The sequence below is a fragment of the Silurus meridionalis genome, chromosome 22 (assembly GCF_014805685.1).
Source record: "Silurus meridionalis isolate SWU-2019-XX chromosome 22, ASM1480568v1, whole genome shotgun sequence".
Taxonomy (NCBI): Eukaryota; Metazoa; Chordata; class Actinopteri; order Siluriformes; family Siluridae; genus Silurus; species Silurus meridionalis.
In genome coordinates, this window is record NC_060905.1 from 11,581,001 (window position 1) to 11,608,405 (window position 27,405).

Consider the following 27,405-nt stretch of genomic DNA (forward strand, 5'->3'; position numbering starts at 1 on the left):
ACATGAACATTTTTTTCCATAGTGAAAATAGTTATGAGACCACATACAGCTGTTTTGTGCTTCACCACACTATAAATGTGGATCTGTTCTACAAAATTCTTCTATATGTCTATTACCAAATTCAGGTTCAAGACACACCTGGGATTTTCAGTTTGTCCCTTTGTGGAAAAACAAGGAAAACTATGGGACAATAGAAATGTTAAACATCTAAAGAACCTTTAACAATCTAATTTCTAAGAGTGTGTTTACATGGTTTTCTATTTTATCACTTGTTTATGTAATCAAGAATTTCTTAATTTTTTTTTTACATTAACTGCTAACATTAAAAGTCTAATGATATCCATGAATATAAATCGAAAAAACCTGTAATCATTGCAAATTTATGAAGAGGTTATTGATGTAAATTAGAGATGTGTTACCTTGTGACTGATTTTTGCTTTAATCTGGTAGTCACTGTGACAGTCTGCTCGCTTGGCATATCCAAATCAGACTGCCTTTTTTTTTTAATGCAATTTTAAGGTATGGAGTATTTGGAGGGAAATCTAATGACCATTCTTGATAGTATTGTGCTTGTTCTAATAATTAAAAAATAGACCACATTTTTTAAATGTGTTATTAAAAACAAACCAAATCATAACAATAATCAATAATTTATATATATGTTAAGATACATTTTTTCCACTTCTCATTTATGGAAGAATCCAAGGAAGTGCTTCTTCAGGACATTTTGCATCTGATCTCTCAGTAACAAGATAATCAGTACCTTTTATCCCAACTATCATTCTTTTTTTTTGAGAGACAGAAAGAGAGGGAAAAGACAACGGGTAAGAGAACTGTCCACAGCTCTTACAACCTCAGTGATAACAGGAACTGACACCACATGGATGTTCCACAATGTTACATGTAACTTTAAATGGATAAAACTTGAACTTTTGCTGCATTAATACAATAAATGGCTGGGAAACAAAAAATTTGAGAACCGTTGCACGATTTCAAAACCTTATCAGTGATTATTTTTCCTTAAATACATGTCCCATTGCATGTTATTTTTCACCTATAAAGCTGTAAACCAGACAGTACGAAGCATGTGTAAAGAAAGATCATAAATGCTCAAGCTCACTGCAATCACATTTACTGTACACTTCAGAAACCCTATACAACAGACCAATGACAAGTAATTTAGGACTGAGCACAAGACTGTGAGGTTCTGATCTTCTGCATAACAACCAGGGGGTCAAACCTCTTGGTGTTTTAGATTTCAGCTCCTCATAATCTGGTGGGTTTTTGAAATTAGGTCGCTGAAGGAATGCAGTCTGAAAGCTGAGCCGCTTAACTCGTGATTCAGTGGATCAGCTCTGTAAACACCAAAGCAGTAAAGCAGACCTCAAACTCAAACCTAGAACAGTTTTCTTTTTCGAAAAAATACGATTGTACTGAGAAAATACAATGCAAAATACGACGTATAATGCAACTGCTCCACCTTGTGGTGGAAAAAAAGAAAAGCTCGGTCTGGATTTAAAAACAAAGAATCCTCGCTTTAAATTGCAGGAGTGAAACGTTTATGAGAGGAATTTAATCCACTGTGGTGTTTTTACTTTTACTAACTTTTACTACAATGGACTTGTTTTGGGCTTTGATTTAAGTGCATAAGTCTTCTTAAAAAAAAAAAAAAAAAAACCACACATATACCTATAAATTATACACCATTCTGAAAATTAATTCCTTGACATCTGTACAAATACACAATTTGTTACCACAGTGTTAAACAGTGTACAGAACCAGAAAAAATAAAAGAAGCTTGATGTCTGGTCCAAAGAGGGATTTTAATTCACAATATCAATCACAAGGGATACACAAATTATTACACTCAGACTCCATTTACCAAACCCCCCACCCCACCCCAGCATACATCACACGTTTTTGCATGTAGAAAACCCAACAGTAAGAAGCCCTTTCAACAATCACATTATCAAATTGCAGATCTATACAAGTAAACTAATAAAACTGAACTAATGATTAAAAGTGAATTGCAGAGTTATAATACAAACTACAGATCAACATGTACAAGACGTGTAGATTATGGCTTTAGCATTAACTTTTGAATTGTTCACAAGACGACATGATCAACAAATCAGGGCTTTAACAGACACTTCAAGCCAGGACAGACACTTTTTTTTATTTTTATTCAGAACCACACAAAGCTCAGAGGCTTTCCCCAGGCCTTACACAAGGCAGAGGAGCCTGGACATATCAATCAGACCACTGTCGCCAATACATGCTCTAATGACACTGCAGGGAAGACTGGACCATATGGAGTCTCTGTAGTGAGATGAGATCAAGTGGGATCATTTGGAGCCAACTACTTATTAAGCTCCATAACTTGGATTATACAGTATGAGTTATACAGAACTCACCCATAACTATATCTTATTTTTTTCTGATCTGAAAAAAACCAATGCAGCTTTTTAATCTTAAGAAAAATGCAAAAAAAAAAAAAAAAAAAGTGTTGTTTGGATGAGGGTAGAAAAAAAAAATGCTGCTCTCAGTGTAATGAGCAGATGAATATATATGTTGCCAGACACCTGTGGGAGCAGAGTGAACTAAACTAACCAGGATCTCCCAGGCTGTGGCAAAACCCAAAATACATTTCTGCCAGTTTGTATCGTTCTTTAAAACTGCAGTCAAAAATTGTATCAAAGCTCTAAGACAAAGTGCAGTTAGGGCAGTTGGCCATGTTGGCGTTGCATATGGCTGTGTGTGATAAATAAAATGGCGCCCTGTGTGGGTATTGATAGTGGTGTGGATGCGATCCCTCTGGTCGAGCTGGTCTGGAGCAGTGTGGTTACGACGTAGTCAGTGCCTGGGCAGAAGTGCGACGCATCAGTCGGCGCTGACCTGTGTGGTGACCTGGCCATCGGCTGTCTGGCTTGTTGACTGGATGAACATGGGCTGAGTTAGCTCCTGACCTGCTGGCATCGTCACCTGCTGGATCTGATACAACTGCTGCAGGGCCGAGAGAGAGCGGAAAAGAAAGACCAGAGGACATAATGATATAAAAAGAATGATATAGACCATAGGATGTGTGCATTTAAATATAAAATATATATAAATATAAAATATATATAAATATAAAATAAAAATTTTCTTCTTCTTCTTCTTCTTCCCACCCTGCCTGCACTCTCCATTACTTTGCACTGTTGACCCCAGGTACCTGAACTCCTCCACCTTCTCCACCTCTTCTCTCTGCAACCGCACCACTCCACTGCCCTCCCTCTCATTTAAACTACTGACTTTCATTCCTCTTCTCTCCAGCACATACTCTCAGCTCTCCAGGCTCTTCTCCAATTGCTCCCTACTCTCACTACAAATCACAATATCATCCGCAAACATCATTGTCACAGAGACTCCTGTCTGACCTCATCCGTCAACCTGTAGATCACCACTGCAAAGAGGAAAGGGCTCAGAGCCAAACCAGCGAGTGTGTTACACTCACACTGCAGAGTTCCTCCTTCAGTGTTCATCATCTATCCTACAGACCACTATCCGATGCTGTCTAGCTACACTGTCCTCTGCCAACACCTTACAGTCTCCAATCTCCTTCAGGTTGCATCTCCTGCATAAAACATAGTCCACCTGTGTGCACCTTCCTCCACTCTTATACGTCACCCTATGATTATCCTTCTTAAAATACGTATTTACCACTGCCATTTCTATCCTTTTAGCAAAATCTACCAACATCTGTCCTTCCACATTCCTCTCCCTAAGACCATACCTTCCATCACCTCTGTTTCCTTCACCTACATGTCCATTAAAGTCTGCCCCAATCACCAATCTTTCATTCCTAGATACACCTTCTACCACTTCATCTAATTCACTCCAGAATTTTTCCTTCTCCTCCATCTCACAACCCCCTTGTGGAGCATAGGCACTAATGACATTTATCGTCACTCCTTCAACTTCTAGCTTCATGTTCATCCCCCTTTTAGAAACTCTCTTCACCTCCACTACACTCTTTCCACTTGGTCTCCTGAACACACAACATATCTACCTTTCTCCTCTCCATCATATCAGCTAACTCTCTCCCTTTACCAGTCATAGTACCAACATTTAAAGTACCAACCCGAACCTCCACTTTCCTACACTTCTCCTTTTCCTGCTGTCTCTGTCTTTCCTTCTCTCCTTCTCCTCCTTAAGCCAACAGTAGCCCAATTTTCACAGGTACCCTGTTGGCTAACAAGACCTGTGGCAGTCGTTGAAAACCTGGGCCTCAACCGATCCAGTATGAAATTCTGATTCGTGATCCGCATATTTGATTTGGCGCATGTTTTACGCTGGATGCCCTTCATAACGCAACCCTCTCCATTTATCCAGGCTTGGGACCGGCCTTAAGAGTGCACTGGCTTGTGCACCCAGAGCATGAAGACATCAAAGTAAAAACCAACAAATAGCAAAGTTTACTTCAGGAAAATTAGCATAAATTCATTTTGAAAAATAAAACCATATTACCAATTATTAAAAATGTATTATTATAAAACCTTAGCATACTTTTTTTTTTTTTTTTTTTTAACATTTAGTGGTACTGTCAAATGTCATTTCTTTCCTGTGCCTATTATATTTTTTAAACCAAGTTAAACTTTATGCTATAAAGATAAATACTGCTAATTCTACATTATTAATATTATAACAAAAAGGTACAGTGCTCCCCCCCCTCTCACCTGACTGCAAGTAGCTTCAGTACAAGTAGACTGCAGCATTTCCAAAAATCTTTCTTGCTGTTCGTCCCTTGCTATCACACCTGCTCATTCTCTGAAAAAGGTACTTCAATGAACTGTCCTCATCTACAACTTCTTACTGTAAATCAATCTTTAACTTCAGCTCATATTCTGAACTACATTATGTGTTCAGCCTTTTTTTTTTTTTTTTTAATTCTGGCCCTAATTCTGCTAGAAGCAATTCTTTACTTAATCACAAATATTTCTCTATAAATTGCAACAGAACATAACACTCCTTTAATATAAAAACAAAAACAAACAAAAAAAAAAACATTCTGAGGCCTCGACATGGCTGATAATCCTGATTACTACACTCGGTCAGTGCGACGGTATTCAGCAGGCTTCTTTAAATGCTTTCTTATATAACTAAGAGCATTCTGTTGGGAATGATGTGCCCTCTCCTACTGCCCTTACCTGTGAAGTACCTCAGGGGTCTATTCTTGGCCTCATTTTATTTTCGCTCCTTACGCTTCCCATGGGTTTTTTAATTCAGCATTTTAACAGTTAATTTCAGCTTTATGCTGATGACACACAGTTGTGTCATTGTGATTCATTAGTGAACATAAGGATTCATTTGAACAAGCTTTTAAACAAGAAGCTCCTGAATATTTTCTTAATTGAGGTCCTCATACACATGAAATAGCATTTTAGACCACAAGTAAGTTTACTTTTATTTGGGTGTGCTTGCCACTATATTTGTCTAAGACTAGAAATTCAATAAAGTAAAGTAAAGTAAAATCAGATAAATAAAGCAGGCTGACTTCCTATGGCTTAACAAATAAAAATCTGTAAATCTGAATATCTCTGTAAAAGTGCTCTGGGGCAATGACCTTTGTTAAAGACACTACACAAATAAATGTGAATTGAATTAAAAAATGAAAGTAGAAATAGTACATATATTGTGGAAAGCCATATTGTGGAGTTAGTGTAACTGTGTGACCTTACCTGACCATCAGTGAACTGGCTGAACTGCTGTTGCCCTTGCTGCACTTCTGTCTGTGATACCTGCCAACAAAAAGAGCAGAAAGCACATCATGTTCCTGCGCGTCTGTACAGCATTGAATGGCATCCGAACAAAACCGATGACGCTGCATAATGTCCACCTATCAGTACAAGTTCTCAAACAACGATCAGGCAACGGGAATGATAATGATGAGACACAACTGTGGTGCCATACACAGATCGTTTCACTAGCAGCTTGATTGTGTTTTACCTGCTGAGTGTTGGTTGCGAGCGTCTGTATTTGGCCTTGAACAACTTGTGCTCCTGAAACAGGCTGAGCCAGTCGGATGTACTGTAGACCTCCGGCGTTCAGCTGCACCTGTAGCAACACCACCACAAGGAGGAGACAGTGAGCACACGATCCCCTTCATGTTACCTGCATCTAGATAATTAGGTTATCTTATTACAGGGAACATAAATTTATGAAAATATTTCCTGCATGATCATTTTGGTTGAAACACCCCCATGTAATGCAATTTTAGTTGAATTTCTATCCTGCACTTTCAACAATCACATGCACACAGCACACTTACTGCAGGGCTAATGAGGCCACACACCCTACATGCACTGTGCATTCCTCCAGAACATAACATTATTTCTTGAATTTTGCAACAAAAAAAATCCATCTTGGCGTGTATTCACGTAAATTAAATAAATATTAAACAAATTTAGGTTTAAAATGCTTCTTGTGCTGTGTGTAAACTCAGACAAAATTACAAACAAAATTACACTATACTATAACAATTAAATAAAAGTCGAGTATTAGTTTGCATCAGTTTTTTGGTCGGTGTATGACCAAACAAAATGTTTATATGATACAGTTTATATATATTTCCCCAAATTTCTAATTAATTTCTATAACTTCCTGTAAATTCTCATAAATTCCTGGTAAGTTTCCAACTTTAAATATTCCCAAAATTCCCCAGACGAAGTTCCCATGGAAAGTTTTCAGAACCCGACCTGCATCACAGCTTTATTATCTTCTCGAACAATACACTAGGACCATGAAGAATCCACATGGGCCATATGGATTATTAGCATGCAAAATTTCAAGCTATTGTACGGTACAATACCAAAATACATTTTTCCAAAGCATTTCCATCTCTCATTAACTTTCCCCCTCCTCTGTAAAAAATGTTCACATAACACTATTCTGCAACATTTAGAAATATTTAGACAGGATATTTAGACGACTGTGATAACCATGACTGTGATAATCATGGTACTGCAGCACTTACAGGAATCTGCTGAATCTCTCCTGTGTTGGTAATGATCTGCTGCATGACCTGCATGGTCTGGCCGGCTGGTTGTGCTGCCTGGGCTTGAGCCTGGCCCTGTGCGGCTGCCTGCACTATCTGCACCTGCTGGCCCTCTCCCACCTGCATGGTCACCGGTGCGCTCTATAACAGAGGCACAGTGAGAAGAAAGAAGTATATCAGTTAGAAATGTTAAGGGCTTGAGCAAATGAAGTTTCGCTTTGGTTAAGGGCACGCTACTTATCTATGGTGGCTTTCTTTCACTAGTGCTACTAAAGCTTACAACAAGCCTCACACCACCCCATGTTCTAGACAGCCCTTTAGAAATCACAAGAAACTGATCCAAGCAATAAGAAAGAGGAGTGGGGCAAGTCTGTGACCCCTGACCTATTGCAGCAAGCAGAGAAACCTGGGCGGTAATTCACCTAGCCATGAAAGGCGATCAGCCAAGTCTTCAAAGAAGGACACCCAATACACAAGAGCAATTTATCCAGCAGCCTGGCTTATCAGTTGAATGGATAAACTATGGATACAGGTATTTACAGAAACCCTTCATGTCCTGTCATGTTTAGGGCACTGATCAGCTTTCTTTTGGTTTACACTGCGATATATATTGCCATATATATATATATATATATATATATATATATATATATATATATATATATATATATATATATATATATATATATATATATATATAGCTATAATAATTGTACAAATTGTGCTCTAATAAAACAAATTCCCCATTTGTGATGCTATACTAGACACTAATCAGACAATGATAGCCATGAAATGCACCAGGATATAAGATTGGACTGTGCATTAAATTTAATTAGATTTGACCCAAACCAGCATTCAGGTGGTATAAAGTGTATAAAGGAGTCAGACTGCATGACCCTTTAGTTACATTGCAGGTGTTACATTAGGGACACATAGGGTGCAGTTTGGGGTCAGAAAAGTTTACCGTGATCGGGGTAGCCTGTGATTGAGCTACCTGCACCTGCTGTAGCTGCTGCATGGTGGTCCCCTGCAACACCTGAGGATGAAGACATGGCGAGAGAGAAAGAGAGAGAGAGAGAAATCAAGCAGTAAGCACATGCAAAGCAAATGATAAGCGACACAAAGTATAAGATGCATGAAACAAAATGTTGATGCATAGCTGACATAAGGCAAAACGAGGGGAAAAAAAATTGCTCATAAGCTGATGAATAGCAGCCCAAAGAATAGCAATTTTGTCCAAAGTGGTGCACAACTGAGGTGAGATGTTAAAAAAAGGAAACAAACAGGGGAAAAAAGCAGTAGCAGACCCAAGCATGGCATGTCTCTCTTCATCCTCAGGGTCAAGCCACAGCAACACAGTCAGTTCACAGAAACAGCTGGGACTGAATGTTCTGCACTTCCTTTTATTTATTCTGTTTATTTCAGACATGCATTAAATCCTAAAAAAAAAAAATGATAATGTACTGGACTGCGATCTCGAACATGAGGGTCAGCAAAAAATACTTTTTCTGTCTATTTGTCTATATGCATTTTTTGGGCCATGCTCATGACTCAGATTAGAGATATATGAAAGACTGAACACACTCCTCTTTCTAATCTCATGCTTTTATTGCTGTAGCTGGTGTCTAGTCTGATAAGATGCCGTGAACTAAATCATTTACATAAATGCATAGGCTTGATAAGCTGAAGCACGATCAGCTCTGCCACTTTAGTTCATGTTTTCCATGCTTATCCAATTTGCTACAGTATATTTTTTAATATTTGTATATTTTTGCTTAAGACATGTCACTACGCACTATACGTTTCAATGTAATTAATTCTGCAATAAAACATGGGTATTTCTCATAAAGCACAGTCTCTTCCATTTTGGGACTCCCTCCTGTTTCTGTCCCAAGTGTGAAAGCATTGTTCACATCCCTGACCACTCAGCGAATAGCAGGCTTGCTGAAACAGCACTGATCCTTACACAGAGAATAAAGTCCAGCACCGGGAAAAAGAGTGTGTGAGAGCAAGTGCATAAAACAGATCCTGAATGTAGAGCAGGGGATCAGGAGGGCTGGAAGGTGAAAGTTCAAACAAATAAGAACAGTCAGGTGTCTGTAAGTGACTAAAAAGATCGGAATTAGGTTAATGACAAGGACTGAGAAAGAACAGAAGACACAAAGATCAGTGAAAGAAAAAGATCAGTAAAGTGTTTGAAGGTTTTAAAAAAAAAAAAAAAAACACTTTGTAAGTAAGAATGGGGAAGGAAGAAAGAGTGTGTGTGAGAGAGCGACTTGGATACAGTGGCAAAAAGAAAGTGTATAAGACTAAAGAGAATAAAAAGAGAAAGCGACAGGAGAAGGGGCACAGAGTTCACATTCAGAGACTAGACTAATGTTACAGTGGGGCAGATGAGAGGGTGACTGGGGTTCCACTCTTCTCACTTGATAGTGAAGTGTGAATGACACTGCACAGCATCCTCTTCTAAAATGCGGCTCAAGTAATTTGAGTGAATTGAGCTCAAGTGTGGTGCCTTGTTATGTGCAAAGGTTGCAGTGGTGAGTGTGTGTGTGTTTTACCTGGCCCTGCTGTGGCTGGGCGATAATGATTTGGCCAGGTTGGAGGGTGGTTGCGGTGGTGGGTGTGGCCACCTGCTGGCCTTGCTGCTGCCCCTGCACCTGCACTGCACCAGGTTGTTGTGCCAGTGTGAAGTAGTACTGCACTGGCTCTGTCGAGGCAACCGACTGACGCACCTCCTCCTACACACAAACATATAGGATAAAGCCTATCACTAGGTTACATCTCCATAAATTATTTTAACACTGTAATACTAGAGGCTGACCTCAAATAAATAACTAATAAGAGAGGGTTGGGTAGAGTAATGCGAGATTTCACGCTGTCAGAAGTCGCGCTGGGGCTTGTGCGATATGACGACGCGCTGTAACTGTCCCACAATATCCAGTGACACCGGCTCTGATTAAATTATTTAATTGAAAGCAAAATGTATTATGGGATTAAATGATTTTACCTGGAAATACACATTCATCCCCATCAATTTTGTATTTACTGCTAGCTTTAAAAATGCCACGGTAGATGTCGGTAGATGTTCCCATGAGACATGTCATGTCTCATGGGAAAAATTGTGACCTGCTAACTGACATCACTATCAAACAAGTAGACTGGGATCACTCTTATGTGGAAATGTCAGTGATGGAAGCAACAATCCAACAGTTGTGGTGATTTTTTATTTTTTTTATTTACCCTCATAGTAAAACTTGAGGAAATAGTGTTTGGGGCCCATTTTACAGGCCTATCAAATAAAAATAAATAAATAAAATAGATTAATGGAAAAAAAAAGAATTAGAGCTTAGAATAGTAAGTTTTGGTTGCATGTACATCTCAGTCAAAACCCTAGATTTTTTGTTTAGTTTTTAGTATCTCTGGTACGTCAACAAGAAGTTATATAAAGATTATACGTCAGGTTTTTATGTGCCGATAAGTTATCATCATTCGTCCGTAATCGAGCCTATAGATTTCATTGGTTAATATGATGCTGCTTTTGGAGAGAGAATACGGGTTTTGGAACTGTATTGTTAGTGAGCCTTTAAACAGCTGTAGTTTAGGCTACATGAAGCCTCAAGTACAAAATCCTGGTAACCAGTGCACTGATTGGAGAGGCTTGTGTTGTTTAATAAATGTTTGATTTAAGCAATTTTCTGCATTACATCTTATTAAGGATTCGATTTTTTGGCATGAAAATTAAGGAAAAAATAAAGAAAATTGGGAGAAAAAAAAAATCGTCTGCCCCAATTTTTAAATATGGGCATCAGCCAGAGAAAAGCCCATATCAATCGATCTCTAATAAATAATATAAATGATATTGAAATATTACAAAGTCTCAAATGCTGAAACTCTCAGAGACTCTCAGCTGTAATAAAATTAAATAAAATCATGAGGAACACAATTCACACATCACCACGCAATCACTAATCAAAATGCACCCAAATAAAGCGACACGTTTTATAATACAAAGCAGAAGATAGCATCACATTTTTCGCCCAGGTGCCAGCTTTTTAATGAGAACGCGAAGAATCAGTTGTGAGAATGAGCGTAAACACCCCTCTCCCAGCTTTGTAATGTCACAGCTGAGAGTGTAGGATGTTTACACACCTGCTCACACACAAACATGACAGCAGCACCAGGAGCTGTCTGATAACATCAGCCACGCTAATCAGAGATACAATAGCAAGCTGTGGCCCGAGTGCGCCGCGTTACAGCTGCCGTAGTGGTGAAGTCTCCCGGAGAATCACGCCGAGGGGTCGAGACGCCTGTAAAGCAGTGTGTGTTCTGATCTGGATGTCAGTGTGATGATTTACTATTAGTGATGGAGTGGACGTTCGGTGGGAGCAAGATGCTGCAAACATCCGACTGAAAGCCTTTACTGGCCTTACTCCCAGCTTCCAGTCAAGGATGTTTACAGCACCTCCACATCCCCAGCAGTGCTGCTGCACAAAGCTCCTCTTCTTCAGGACTACAAGTCTTTTAGCATTTTACCTCTTTAACCTTAAAAACAGACGCTTTTCCTGGGTTCCTACCTGTCGTTTGGGTGGCTTAAGGTCATCTCTTGGGACAATGTCAATGAGGAAGTCAAACTGGTCGAACTTGGTGATCGCCATAGCGATATCATTCCTCTGATAGAGGGGGGAAAAAGGGAGAAAAACAGAGAAATAAATACATTTTACATCATATTTTAACTAAATGAGGATGCTTTAAGTACTAGGTGATGTACATATTGTGCATATTATACTGATTGAATAATAGTTATGTATATTGCAATGAGTAACAATATAGCAATGAGCTGATTGGACCTTTTTTGTTCCATTTCCTATGTTTTTCAAATGATATTTATTTTTTCAGTAAATAAACACAAATAGAAATAAACTTTCATGATAGTTTCATGATAATTCTGGCCACAGGGACATATTCCAGGCTAAATTTAGTGCAGTGTGACTGGTAATAATCTGAAGCCCTTTCAGCTTCAAGGCTGTAAGCGACCACCCCCACCACTTATCCATGTGGTACTTTCCACAGAACACTGGCTGCCAAGACCACCACCCCATTGTCACCCCTTACATTAGCATCTATTTTGAGCCTTGTGATTAATATTTGGTGGCTAAGGGTCATATCCTCGCAGTTGTTCCAGTGATGAGCGTTGTCAGGGTGACCCTGATTGACGCGAGGCGTTCACAAAGGCCATAGCTGCAAACACACGGGCTTAGCAACGGGAGTCAACACATGACAAAAATGTACATACCGAGTGATTAACTGCTTAATGTTACAGGTTCGGCCAAACTCAAAACTCTACCACGCTGTAATGAAAAAGGGTATCGAGCTATAAGAGAATTCTTCCAAGAACTATATACTTTGAATATTATTGATAAAATTGATAAAGCTTTAGATCTATGTTTTGTTGTCCCAAAAATCAAGCTTGTTCAGAAAACATGCTTCTGTGTTAGAATTTGATCAGACACAAGCAAATATTTTTAAAAAATCAACCGCTTCTTCCAAAACTAGAAATCTGTCACAGATCTGTGATTCATAGCAATATACACATGTATTTACAGGCAAAGTAGCAGACGATTTATGTAACAGGTCTGACGAGCTCGAATAAAGTTAATATTAGGGAACGGGAAGCGAGCGATTTCTCCATTTAGTCACAACTCAAAACAAACTGGTATTATGATGATAAAGCTCTGACTCAGTAACAAGCAAAAAGCCAATAGGTAAATATAGGATCTGAAAAAAGAGGTTAAAGGTCACCTGTAGTGTGCGTCGTTTGTTGTCCTCGGTGTGAATCCAGGCTCTCAGAGTGAGTTCTGTGATGAAGATCTGAGCTGCTTTGGCAAACAGCACTGGAGCCTCAGCACTGATCATCTACAGTGGGTTAGTATGGAGGGGGTTAAATGGTAAGCAGGCACACATACACAAATTCTCATGGTCAGAGCAAAGGGGCAGAGCACACGCACACACACACACACACACACACACACACAAATAAGGCTGAACCAGTGTGTCCCAAGGTCTTTTCTCATGTCAGTGACGCTGAGCTCTTAATTGCCTTGGCTTTCTGTTCCAGTTTAACCTTCTTCCCACTCTAAGCTCTAGTTTATTTTAAGCGTGTGAACACCACTCTAGCCGAATGCATGCTTCCCACACAGGTCTCGCTTTAACTACTAACAGTGTACTGCCCATGCCACACACTGCGCACTCGACTGTGCAACAGGACAGGTCAAATGAGACAAGATGGCGGACGGATTGAAGTACACATTAAAGAACTGAAAGAATGAAGGATGTGTATCTGAAGGCTTTGATTCCAGGTGAATGCTGGACTGTAGGGTAGAAGAAAGAAGACACAAATGTTAATTTGGGCCAGTGCAACATCGTTTTTCTGCAGAGATCTCGCCATGACGTATAGGTCACACATCTTCACGTGTCAGTGGAATGAAAAGTGTATTGTGATGAGTGAACGTGACTGAACAGTGTGAACCCGATCACTGGTCACACTTACCTTCACATCCTCATCCAACTTCATGATTTTCTTGATTCGAGCAAGCGGAAGCTCCTGCACGCGAAAATCCTTCTGAAACAGAGCGGGAGGGTGTCAGGGCATGATCATTCCTCTTTAAGCCTATTCAACAACTATCAACAGATATGCTCTGATGGATATGGATTTACACTCTGGGGCAGACGTGTGGGACAAACCACTATGAAGAAAACACAAATTTCACTTTCCACATGAGGGCAATGAGCCAGGCATTTATTATCAGGAAACACTCAAATCTATGTTGGTTTTGAATGAGACGTTTGTAAGACACTGTAAATATAAAGGAATATTGCGTATACTTTGAATTAATTTTAATTTTATTGCAGAACTGCCTCAATAAACAGTGTAATAAAAAGGTGTGTGTCGTTGTTGCCACTTTGTTTATTTGTTAACTTATATACCCACAATCTTTATGCAATTACGTCGATTCTGGTAAACTACTAATATTTTCGTGATCAGAACACAGTTTATTAATGTGCTAATGAATCCACTTATCGTGATTATAAACTACCTGGACGAACATTTGTTGACACCAGAATATAAGATTCTGATGTGCATTTGGAACATCCCATTACACATTTATCCCCATTTGCTTTATTAAAATCTCCACTTTTACACAACTGCTCATGCACATTTTCTCATTGCCATAGCTTTCAAATTTATTTGTGTACGTTTATCCACTTATATAACACATGCTGAGCATATATTTGCATATTTATCTGCACTTGTCAGTTTGCACAGTTGCTCCTATTTGCGCTTGTGGGAGACGCGAAATTGCATTCTGTTGCCGTGTACCTGTACTATGCAATGACAAAGATTTATATATTTTTTGTGAAGTTTTCTCGTGGAGCTTTGTGCTCATTCGACCGCAAAAGCTTTAATAAAATCAGGTAGTGATGTAGGTAAGGTAAAGAGGCCTGGGGGGACTTCAGCGCTCAAATGTTTTCAGTAGGGTTGAGGTCAGAGCTCTATAACAGGAGATCTTCAGCTCTAACCAGGATGCCACCACATCCAAAGACATTCTATACAATTGTGTGCCTCCAACTTTGTGGTAACAGTTTGGAGAAGAACTACGTCTGGATTAAAATGTCAGGTGTCCCAATACTTTTGTCTGTACAGTGTATGTAACACAATAGGAATGTACATTATGTGATGTATGATTATACTCATGTTTTCACCACTATTTTATAAATAAATCATGAAGCTTTATTCAACTAGCGTACCACAGTGAGGTTCCTGATCTCCTCCATGACCCTGGGCCAGAAGGACTGAAGGTTCTGCTGGGCATCTGTTGCCGCGGATCCAAAGGAATCTCCAGACATCTCCAGATCTGATTGGAAAACACAAGCGACAGAGAAATTAACCTTTAACACCTCAGAAATTGATTAAGCATTTAAAACAGTTTAAAAAGAAACCACACAATCTTTCATTTAAAATAATATTTGAAAATCAAATAAAAATAATAATAAAAGTAAAATACAATTTCTTGCATCTTTACTCAGTAATATGTGAAGAGAAAATCATGAAGCAGCATGAGGAGGAGCAACAGGGATTCAAACTTCTTGTGCAACCTGGAGATAGGAATTCACGGCTGCTTTAGTTCACTGTGTTTCCAAGGCTCAGACCAAATGTTCTACACTGACTGGGCAGCTCTGTGTGTAACCCAAGAAATCACCCATATACACACTGACGCACAATTGCGAAACGAGTGGGCATGGGCTATCAGGCTTAGTGCTTCGAGAGTGAAGCTGGCAGGTTACTATGGCATGAGAGGAATTCTGCTAAGAAGTTCAGCCAACCTGCCTGAGCTTGTGCTCCTGGGCAACTCAAAAAGCGCTGCTCACACTTTTCCCTTTTAACCGCTCTGGCGAAAAAAAAGAAAGAAAGCGAGCCAAAAATAGCTGGGTGGGGTGCTACTGGTGCGAGAGTAAAGAAAACTAGACCTTGTGCAATACGACTATAATCCAAGAGCAAGACAAACTGCTTAGACAGAGGAGCAATCAGACTTCTGTGTGGAATCTATGTGGGTCAAATGCAGCAGGACAGTCTCGCACACATTACTGCACAATGGGGATAAGCAGGAACACAGGCTTTCAACAGAGGCCAATAACTGTGTACTTGCACAAGAGGATCTACTGCTTTTTAAATAGGAATATAGATCAATAGCATTGGAGCAGAAAGCAAACCAATAAATAAACCATGTGTATTGACCAGGCCTGGCTACATGAATTATGGCCTTGTCTTGTTTTAGAGTTGAAAGTGTTATAGAAAAAAAAATTAAAAATAAGAACGATGCAATAATGCTGGAGAAAGAAAATTGGATTTGGCAAATTATTCAGTAACAAACAAACCAAAAAAAAAAAAAGGAGAGAGAGAGAGAGAGAGAGAGAGAGAGAGAGAGAGAGAGAGAGAGAGAGAGAGGTTGCCCTGATCAGTGTTCTGGTGTTTGTGTTTGATTACTTTGCTGAGATTAATATGAGAAACAATAAAAACTCCATCTGGTTCTCCATTTGGTTTTGTGGCAGGTTCTTCTCACTCTAAATGTGGATGTCTGATTCTCAATAATTGTCCTGAGAAAAAGAATAACGATGGTTCACTTAACGCTATTTCAGCAACTAGAAAACTGTGAGAGCTGGACTACTGTCAAATTCCCAAGAAATCGGAAGCCAGGTTAAACCAGCAACACCTCCATGTAAGGTTTGATGAATCAGCATAGCCAAACTTACCTGGTTTTAACCTGTTAGCCGTGTTAAACTTTTATTCTGAAATGTGACACGATAAATGATTTTGGTCCATCGTAAACCAAATGAATCCCAACCTGACTGTTCAAGTCGTCTACAGACCCGAGCTCAAAATCCATCAGGGTCTGATATACAGAACCCTGGGCTTGCTTTCTGTTCACACGAATAAGCAAGCTGTCTGCATTTTTTGTGCATACGAGTGTTGATTGCTTGTGCCCTTCAGCAAACAGGGCAGTGGCGTTGGTGTTGGATTTCTCCTGACCTGTGCGCCTGCCTCACTGGCAAAGTCTACTGCTCCTCTGACTCTCGGAAAGTCGATGCTGTCTGCACAAGCTGAATCAGCAGGATCTCTTCTGCTAGCCCCGGCCTGCTCCATGCAGGTGGCCCGCAGCGCTCGCCGGTACCTCAGCAAAGGTGCGTCCCTCCATTTCACACCTCTCTGAGCGGCACACCGGGTGAAATGGTGGAGTGAAATATGTTGTGGTTTAATTAGCTCTATTATAATGGCTGCTGCTTCAAGGGTTACGCAGGAGGACATGCCGAGCGCGGCTCTTTTCACACTGAATGTTTGATGTTGGATGAAGAGGGATATGAGGAGACACAACGCCCAGCCTCTTGAGAGCCACGAGAAGAGCATGTGCCCACTGTGCTGACTCAAACACAACAAGAACCTCTGCTCCAGGCCAAATGAGTGCACTTTCCAAGTTTCAAATGATGGACCGCACAAATACTGGTGCACGCTGAATACAATAATGTGACCACACAGAAAGATTTTCCATTTGGCGACGTCGAATACTGAACACTAAATCAGAGATGTGTGGAAAAACTGAAGATAAACCTAAAACAGTACACGTGTTAACTACGGTGGGGCAAGAAGAGTGAAAGAAAAACCTGAACGAATGATTTAAAACACTTAATAAAAATTCTACTTTTTAAAACATTCAGGCTACGAGTTATCTGTCGACAAAGCGTTTGCAAAATAGCTTTCCATCTTTTAAATAAGAACAAGTCACTGATTTACACTGAAACGTCTGCTGTTATGTCTAAAGTCCAAGACTAATGTCAACAACACCTTATTCAAAACAACCTCAGCTTTACAAATGTACCACAGGATTGATCCTTCACTATGCCCCACCCCGAGTTACTCCTGCTAAGTCGGACATGCTCCTCAAATCTTACAAGTTGTGGAATTTTAACTGGCAGGAGCAAAGGTTTTCCACCAAAAAAAACTTGCAGATATTTCTGAAGACAAGCTGAGCCAAAGTCAAGTTTTAGGAATCGTCTAAAAGTGTTGTTCGTGCTGCATTACAGCGAGACGTAACACTCAGAGGAACGGCCCTCTTCCGCATGTGTGACCTCACAGGGTCCGGAGACTTGCGAAAGCACGACAGTTTTGCTTCCTCGGCTCTTGTGAACGGAAGCGACCGTGTCTTTTGAAGGCTTAATAACTTTAGTCTGTAATACAGCACATAACCAGGAAAGGAAGGAAAAAACGCTGAAGTTGAATCCTATTTAAAAAGTCAGTGACCCAATCAACAAGTGATTCAGCTACAAAGCCTCATACTTTAGCTATGTTTGGTCTTAAAAAGCAAAGCTTTGACAATGACAAGGACAGACATTATGCAGGGTAACCAAGCTGATAACCATGAAGCAGCACACACAGATTTTTCACCCATATTGTCTAAACCATGTACTACACTGCAAACCCTCCCCCCACCTCCAAACATCTGGTATACGAAGGTTTGTCCAAGGTGCCCTTGTCTAGTTAGACGCTTAGCTCTAATTGGATGGTGTTTAGAGTAAGGGATCGGTCGCTCTCTTGACTTAAAATCATAAATTTGATCCATCACAAATTAATTTTAACTGTAACAGGCTTAAAAAAAAAAAAAAAAAAGATTTTTTTAAAAAAAAAGAGTTGGGGGATTTTTGCCACCAGTGATCTCTATATCAAGTCTTTCTCCTCCCCGCCCTCATTCCTTGAAAATGGAGCGCTGATGAGAGCAGATATGAACGAGTAACACAACCTTATCTGACATCTAAATGCTAAAGGCATGGGGAGGGGGACTGGCACTAAAAAAAAAAAAAAAAAAAAAAAAAGAGCACAGAACAATTTGGCACAAAAGGATTTTGTGTGTGTGTGTGTGTGTGTGTGTGTGTGTGTGTGTGTGTGTGTGTGTGTGTGTGTGCGTTTAGAAAAAACATGTCTAGCAATTGAATTGGCAAAACTGAAAGGCACACTTCACACATGAATTGAACTATTTATGAATAACATGGCATGGTAATGAGATTCTCTCTTGAGCGTTCCAAAATGTCCTTGACTAGGCAAACCGCTAGATGTGAAACTTAAAGCATCTCAAAACAAATAGGGGTTGTATTTCAATACCACAGATCCCAAGCCTTTTCTCATACCGGTCCTCACGATACTAAAAGGTCATCTCAAGGGTACTAAACGTACTAGTCTAGTGATATTTAGGACTCATTAACTACTGTGACATTCGCACACAGGGGACAGTGGGGAAAGATGTCGCGGTTACTGGTTAATCATCTACCCGCGACAAAACAGAGCGCCGAGCGACACTCAGCAATGAATTACGAATTAACCAACAAATAACCTGCTGCTTGTTTTGACAGCAAAAGCTCGAGGTGGTGGGATAACACGGGACAGGGCTGCACTAGGTGACCTCCGAGTAATCAAAGTGCACCTAAAGAGCTTAACATGTCCTTGTTTCAACCTCGCACCAACTCCAGGAAGCAGTTACTGATCTCTCAAGGTCATTCAATAGAGGAGAGAGGGAGGGAGAATAATACGAGGGAGATACAGTAGCAGAGAAGAAAGCGAGAGGGGAACAGAGGACTCCTGCTGTAGCTCTCACTGACCCGGTGTTAAACCCGAGGAGCCAATTTGCGTGCCGGTGTCTCCAGAGAGCAAGCTGATGCTGAAAGAGCCCCTCTTGTGTGATGGTTTGTGAGGCATGCACTGTCCTCTCAATCTCACGCTCTCCCTGCTGACTGAGGGACTGTGCGAGCCGCGCTCACATTCTTGTGACCTTCATACGCCAACAGGCCCCACTAGCACAGACAGTACAACGAGCTAATGCTAGCTCCAGAGCAAACAAAGTGCACACCTGGCAGCTTTCTTTTCGAAATGAAAAGAGCACTGTCCTGAGTTGGAAGTGCCTCGTTTACAAAAAAAGGTCACCTTCACATGTGCGGTAGGATTTGCGATCCCCTTCCATCCAACGCTCATCTTTAGTTTTTTGTTTCCTTATCACTAATGGAGCCCTGAGTGGCTTAAATGATATTCAAATCTCATGCAAACAACAAATCGCAGAGAGATTTGGCAGTAACTTGGAGCTATTTTTAGTCCCCCCCCCCCATCCAGCAGGACTCTACTATCTGAGGTACCAGTGGAAACTTTCAATTAGAGGCAAAACAGAAATCGAAATGGATCTCGGATTCGTTTAATGCGCATTAAATGAGGGGAAGGTACCCCAGCGGAGATGTTGAAACACGAGAAGGACAAGACAAGCAGCTCCCCTGAACCAACTCTAAACCTTACTGTATCCTAAACCTTACTCAAGTATTTTCCCAAGACACTCTCACCAGATTTGCCCTCTGCTCTACATCACTGTCAAGAAAGTGTAAACAAGCCGTGAGGGACTGGGCCTTGAAGGTGAAGCAGGACTTTTGTGCAGGGGACACAATCACCATCTTTCCACCACTTGAACACGCAAAACGAACATGAGAGACCTTTCTAGAGTCTCCGTTAACAGGTCCGAAACCAAACAATTCTTGCATGAGGACACTTGTAGTAGTAGTAGCAGCATGGAAGACACCACACACCATTCCAACAAAACATTACCTTTATGCACATCTCAAAACTCTGTATATTAAAGTGTTGTTTATTGTAAAAGATTCAAAACACGAGCAAGAAATTCAAAGCGGAGCACAAAGAAGGAGAAGCATTGTGGAGGACAGAGGAAGCATCCCATTTCAGATGGACAGAGAGACATGGTGAGAGGAAAAGAAAAAAAAACACCAAACACAGTTTTGTAGGGTCACTGCTCAAACCCAAATGTCACACTTACCTCGTGCCCTTCATAGTGCACTGCAGACTTGAGGGAAGATGTGCGTCTCTTTTAGAGATGGACAGAGAAACTCTAGTCCACAGGTTCTGTCCTGAGAGCAAACAAAGGCTGTGTGTGGGGCAGGCAGTCGGCATTGCACGCCGATCCCAAAACCAAGAGGAAAGCAAGAACACCCCCGCACACCCCCTGTTTTCACTACCCCATCAACTCCTACCCCCCCCTCCCCTTCCCTTAACACACAGCCCCCTTCCATTCCTCTGACTGACTTCACTAAAGGCAATTACAGCCTTCAGTCCGCCTGTGCCTGGCCACGCTTCTGTTTGCCTTTCAGTTGACCCCTGCTTCAATGTGAAGTCAGAGAGAAAACAGCAGAGAAAGTGAGAGACTGAGAGGAGAGACTGTAGAGCAGTACAGCAAGTGCTGGACAAAAAAAAATCTCCTGCCTGCTTTCCCTTTAACACTTGAAAGTAAGCAATCTAGCCTGCTACGTGATACTTATGGCCCGCCTCTCCTACAGATCCCACCCTTTTCTTCTCGGCTCTTCAAATCCGATAGAGCCTGTTTTCGCTTCCACTGGCTCAGCTGACTGTCCTTAGGCTGTGTAATTCCACCCTCTGCTTGCCCGCCCGCCCACCCTCCCCTTCCTCAGCCTTTTTTCTGCTCCACCCCTTTTCACAGAGAGTCAACTTCCTGTTTTAAGTTACCTTGAGAAGTGGGCTAGGGGTCAGGGTAGGAAAAAAAAGGAACAGCGTGAAAACAACGAACAAAAGGACAGAGTGGGGAAAAAAATGGACATGACGAGGGTGGAGGAGGGTCTCTGTCCGCTAGCTTCGGAACTCTTCTCTGTTGATCTGGTGTCCTGCTGGAACTGTGTGGAGCTGAAGGGAACAACTGGCTCTTCACCAACAACTGTGCCTCGCTTATTTACAATGTCAAACAAAATGTCTCTAGAGCCCACCTCTTCGACTAGCACACTGGCTGGCTAAGCAGTGACGTAAATAACCTCGAGGCCATCCATTGGCTCTGAGGCGCGTCAAAGCGGCTGCCGCATGCCGTCGCCGGATGATTTAAAGTGGAATGTCACACAGGGCAGATAAGCCGTCACACAGGCACGCAAGGACATCTGGGCACTAAAGCTCTATAGAATGTGCGATTCATTGATGTAACGTATCGTGAAATTATAAGCAGCACCGTCTCGCTAAACAATGAGAACAACGAGTTCTCGGAAAACACACAGCGGTTAGAGGTGACCTTAAGCCGTCAGGGCCAAATATGCTGACAAAATCAGTAATATGCAAACACATCTTCCTGAAATAGATACAAGACCATGATGACAATCGGCAAGAAAAGAAACCAGGCTAGTTCTTGTTCAGTCTCTGCACCTATTTCAATCCTGGTATGTATGTAATATTAGAAAAGCTCTTGTATAACAAAGGTTATTTCAAGTGCAGCTTCCTATTAAAACTCGAGCAGCTCATTTCATGGAAAGCGTGTTATTGATTTACACTGCACAGTCCCTGGCTTTGGGAAGAAAAGAAAAAAAAAAAAAGATCAGCAAATAAGACGCAACAATAAATATCTTCTCCGACTTAGTAAAATAATTAGCGGTTTATTGAAATTACAGCACTACAAAAAAACTGATCTGACAAGAGCAGACTAGAATAGATCTGAGCCATTTATAGAGAAGATGGAGGCAGATTAAAGGATGCCTGAAATGGCGGAATGATCTCAAGGTTATCCCTGTCATTCCTGGAAATACCTGCTGCTCAGTGAGAAAGGGCACAAGCAGACAAATCATGAGCCCGGGACAAACAGATTCAGCAGGGAAGCTAGTTCTTTCTTATAAAACTGTTGGTCAGGTAGGTTTAATAACCAGAGATCATTGTTGTGTGTGTTTAAACGCATCGCTATTCGCAGTGATGCTACACACCTTGATGCTGTAAACTCCAGCTCATGCTTTTTGCTCCGAATTGCAGCACCTTCCGATCTACAAACATCGGCTAAGAGGAACAACGCTCGGTTTTCCTCAGCTTCAGTAACACAATTTGAGCACAATAAAAAATATACTGCCCAAATTCAAATATTATTGCATGCAAGAACAGAACACATTTAACGGCTCAAAAACTAACCGAAGACTTGCTCATTTTTTTCGACGATCATCAACATCAGTTATGTTTAAAAAGTTATGTTTCTGAACAACTAACACACAGCAGCACACTGGACCTTTTCCTGCAGTTATGTAGCTAATATATGATTACTTTATGCTACGTGTTTTTAAACGGAGGTCACTGGTCTTGACTATCAAAAGAGCAAAAAAGCATAGTAAAGCATATTTTCTTTTCTGAAACACGATTCTTAACTTTGTTACGTAGAAAAGAGCAAATGCTTCATCACATTTAGACGTGGAGCTGCTTTTTACTTCGGCATTGACGCAAATCTGCCCAGACATTACAGTTAACTGTGAAGCAGAAAGGCACACTGACAGGTGGATGTGCAGTCTTCCACAATCCAAACAGCACTTTGTGCATACTTACGGTCCTGCACGTCAACCAGTGAAATGATGACGAGAAAACATGACCCCTCTTCAAAATGTTTCCTCAAACAACGCAAATATACTCAAATCCTTAACCTGACTGCATCTCTCTGATGAGGCATGCAAAATATTAGATCGATCTATCTATCTATCTATCTATCCGTTTTTTTTTTCAGCCATGTGTGGTTCTTCTTCAAACTGTACCACAAAGTTGGAGGGACACAATTGTATAAGATGTGTAACATAAAATTTTTTCCAAAAGATCTTAAGTGGCCTGCTATAGATCTTTGACACCGACCCTTTTGAACATCTTTGGGACGCTGGAACGCCAGCTGCACCCCAGGCCTCCCTACCCCACATGAGTACCTGACTTTACTAACATTCTTGTGGCTGAATGAACACAAATCTCCATGGGCACATCACATCATATGGTCAGGTGCCCACAAACTTTTGTCCATGTAGCGTATTCACGATGCTCTATGGAAATTATTACAACTTAATCCATGACATCTCAAAAACAGAAATTGCCACACTAACTGATTTTAAAGGTACTATGATCAAATTCTGCATACGAACATCACACCAAAAATAGTTATCCCTCCAGGATCTCAAAACAAAGGCAAACTGCATTTAGGTTTAGCAGTCCAATATGTAAATTAAGTACTTAACCTAACACTGTTATTTAAAAACATTGGGCTATTTCATACTACACTATCACTCCCAGGCCGATAGCATTCTCAGTCCCTGACCCAGTGATCCAGTATGAGGATGCATTTATTTATAGAGTTTAAAGCTGGATCAGGGCGTCTGCCAAATTCCATAAATGCAAATGTAAAACTGACCAACAGTGAAAGACAGAAATATCATGTTTATAAACACACATACGAGTGCTTCTTGATTATATGTTCTTCTGCTGCGACCCCCTGCTGACCTGATTCCAGTAATTGGTGCATTGAATTCAACCGCACTGTTTGACCACTAGAGGTCCCAATTTGCAAAACGTACGCATTTAGAGCACGCGCTCACCGATAGCTCCGGATCACCACAACTAACACGGGTTGTGGGTTAAATGGTCACTAATCCATGCCATGATGGTTCGAAAGAGCTCTTCAGAAACTTTCACAAAAACAACGCAGGCCCTATATTGCGACGACGAAAATAAATAGGTTACAAAATGTGGACATTTTAGCCGACTTTGGAGCTCTAAACCAGGATCGTAGTTTCAATCAAATTCCCCCGCCATTTGTTTGTATGTTAGGATAGAAAACAAGATGATCGACTAGATAAATCCTGAATGAAGGTTTACTGCATTGCTGCATACTCTATATCCACGTCAGTATTTCCTGTTTAAAGTTTTACATTAACGCACTTGTTTGTATTGCATTCTAACGTAACAACGATCACGAATGATTTACAGAAAGTAATTTTTTTTTTTTTGTTCATTTATAGTGCAGGTTTGTTGCAGTGACATTTAGCATTCTGAAGGAGTCCTCTAGTCTCCAGGAGCAAGTTTTCTGAAAATACTACTCACTCTCCCAATCAAATTATTTCCTAATAAAATATAACGGTGTATGTTTTATTCTAACTTGCTATACTCTTCAAAAACATCACCTGAGGAAAATGTAGCTCATCAGACCTACTCTTAGAGCCGCATCTCTTTAATCCCGACAGGAACGTCTCACTGTGATGAATACCTAGAGTGGACAATTAACCCAAAACCGCAAATAGATCGTCTCTCTTCGAACATTAACCAACCGTCTTACTAGTTACATTAAAATAACAACGTTAAGCAACATTAAACATGGCCACTGAACAAGTTTCCAAAGTGGGGACAGAGAAATGTCACATCCTGTGTGACAGCAACACCTACTGTTTTCACATAATGCAGCGTAAGTGCTGTAATGTGAGGTTTCACTCTGACTCACTACATCAACTTTATACAAGACCGATTCTAAAGCAGCAGCAGCACCACACAAATTACAGAAAAGAGAATCACACCAGATACTGCCTTAAGTTTTACACACAATTGTGAAAGCTTATTAGCGATCGTTTCCATTTCTGTTAAGACGGAGGCGTTACAAACTTTTGCCGATGTCATAATATTTCTTATACTTTGTGGAAACAGTCGAAATATCTTAATGTTGCATTAATATGATTTCTTATCCAAGATCTTTGTTCAGTTGTTGTTGCAAACTTCTTCAGCTGTATTTTGTCTGTGCTGTTTGGTCTCAGCTCATGTGCTCATGCCTTAATCTCTGTTTTTATCAATTACTGAAAGTGTTCAGTTTTTTTTTAAATGTTGATTTTGCTATCCTTAAACACTGAACACTTTTATCCACTATTCTAGCTTTAAAAAGACGTTATTTCCCTGTTTAGATCTTGTGATCACGTCTTTTCAACTTGGTTGCTTAAAGCAAACTGTTTCTCGCCTGTGTGAACTTTTGGGGCCTTGAATAAAACTGAAGAAATACTTGAATAGATAAACAGATGAAAAAATTGACCTGTTTGGGTTAGGTTATAACCTGGGACATTCCAGAATATTACATTGATTTACAAACATATAATACCGGTTTGAGTTAGTTCAAAATATATTTACCAAGTCTTGGCACTGAGGTTCTACTACACACCTACACACACACACACTCAAATGTTAACTCTAAACTCAAGTCACTAAATAAATATACTCAGGAAAATTAATATGTGGTGGTTTCCTGAGGTAAAGGAAGTTTGGGTTAAATGAAATCACCCTCATCCCTGTATATATGGACCTTATACTCTATGTATCTTACTGTTTTTTATTGTAAAAATAAAAATAAAAGTCCACTTATGCACTTCTGATTAGATGCTAACTGCATTTTATTGTTGAATCAAAGTTGAATCTAATCTAAAGTCCTTAGTTGCCTGGGTACAAGGGGACAAATGTACAGATGAGGTGGACTAAAAAGTGTTAAGATAACCCAGACCGCTGCTGTTTAACATGTTATAGTGAACAGTTAAAGAGAGAGAGAGAGTTAAAGACAATAAAATGGGATATTTGAGTTGTATTACAGTAAACCAGCCGGATCAGCGCGCGCTGCTTCCGCATCGAATAAAGCCTGATTACAGCTGAACAGAAGCTTCTGTGCGGTCAGAACTCCCAATGAGCGAATGGGTCATTATAATACACAATAAAACGAGAATGTGGCATTGTGAAGAGAAACTGGGAGAACTGGCGCGAATGGACACCCGGCTGAAAGTTTGGAGACAACGCTTGGTGATGGGGAGCAGGCCGCGAACACGATGTATTCGGGCTCGATGGAGTGCGGATCAGCTCGGACTCGCTCAGGCAGGTCGGCCCATGCACAAGTTTCCTAAATGTTTGTAAAGTGCCGAAACGCGTCCTAACCAATAAAGACTACGTTTGGATCTGTCCTTCAGACCAATCAAACCTCGGACTAGATTCCACCAATCAAGGTTTCTAAGGGCTCCGCTAGTTGTGAAACTAACCCCCATTTCGGCTCGACACGGACCGCACGAGCGCACCGCGCGCCACGGCTACGCGGAGCCGCAATGGCGGCGAGTGGCGCCCGGTTTCTAGTCACCTCCACTCCTTTCCACTAGCCACCAATAAGCGCCTCAGAGCGCGAGGAGGGAAATGGCGCCCGTGTTCATCCTCCAAAACAATCGGCCATTGGAGGAAACCGTTCATTGGCCGAGGACTCGCGCATGACCTTTAATCTAAACCCTGCACACGATAACGAGGGAACGCGAGCATGGCCGCGCATTTCAAGCGTCTACTTACTTTTCGTGGCGGTTTCCGAGCGTAGTCTCGTTCGGCGATATTATTTTATTATTAATTCGGAGCACTTACAAGAGCCAAGATGGCCGCCGCTTTGACAACTGGTTCAGAAACCGGAAGTTGTCTTACATGGCCTGTGACGTCAAACCGATTGAAACCCCCGCTTCGGGTTAAACTGACTGAAATGTCTTGGCGTATTATTGTTATCAAAAAGCAATAAATTCGAAAACAAAGTTAAAATGACATGTAAAATAAACCAATTAAGTTCGCGATCCACGATTTGTTGTGACAAATAAGACTATTTAGCGGAAATAAACCCAGCCAGTCCCATAGAAGCTCCCAATAAGTCAATACATATCGCTATACACCTTCTGCCGTCTGGGCAACACCCATCTTCTTTATTTATTTTATTTCCCAATCTTTCCCTCATCCGGTACCATTATGTTCGAATGTCCAGGTTCTTTCCAATAAAATTAAATAACAGTGGCTGAGCCTATCCCATCCATCACTAATTTCTTAAGTGTGATTCAGTCATGGCTGCTTCTTTACCCTCTGTCCCAAGAACCACTTAAAATCCTGACTGCTCTTTAGACACAATTATTAAATTTAAGAACAAGATCTGTTGTGCTCATTACTGCTTGTGTGC

At 40.8% G+C, this 27,405-nt stretch overlaps 1 protein-coding gene across 8 annotated transcripts; it reads right to left on the reverse strand.

The window, feature by feature from the left end:
* Window positions 1–1,804: 1,804 nt before the first annotated feature.
* On the reverse strand, window positions 1,805–27,291 carry nfyc (nuclear transcription factor Y, gamma). Of its 8 annotated transcripts, XM_046835217.1 has the most exons (12): window positions 21,153–22,393; window positions 20,449–20,539; window positions 14,843–14,949; window positions 13,584–13,655; window positions 12,836–12,949; window positions 11,611–11,706; window positions 9,595–9,774; window positions 7,998–8,069; window positions 7,013–7,174; window positions 5,986–6,093; window positions 5,718–5,777; window positions 1,805–3,003 (listed from the first exon to the last, which is right to left on the reverse strand). In XM_046835217.1, exons 3-12 carry the CDS (start codon window positions 14,939–14,941, stop codon window positions 2,881–2,883), a joined length of 1,086 nt encoding a protein of 361 aa, XP_046691173.1. In that variant the 5' UTR covers window positions 14,942–14,949; window positions 20,449–20,539; window positions 21,153–22,393; the 3' UTR covers window positions 1,805–2,880. The 8 variants fall into 8 exon arrangements, with proteins under 8 accessions (XP_046691173.1, XP_046691175.1, XP_046691172.1 ...); XM_046835219.1 differs by lacking the exons at window positions 20,449–20,539; window positions 21,153–22,393 and adding an exon at window positions 26,763–27,291 and having other exon boundaries at window positions 13,584–13,652; XM_046835216.1 differs by lacking the exons at window positions 20,449–20,539; window positions 21,153–22,393 and adding an exon at window positions 26,763–27,291.
* Window positions 27,292–27,405: the final 114 nt, after the last annotated feature.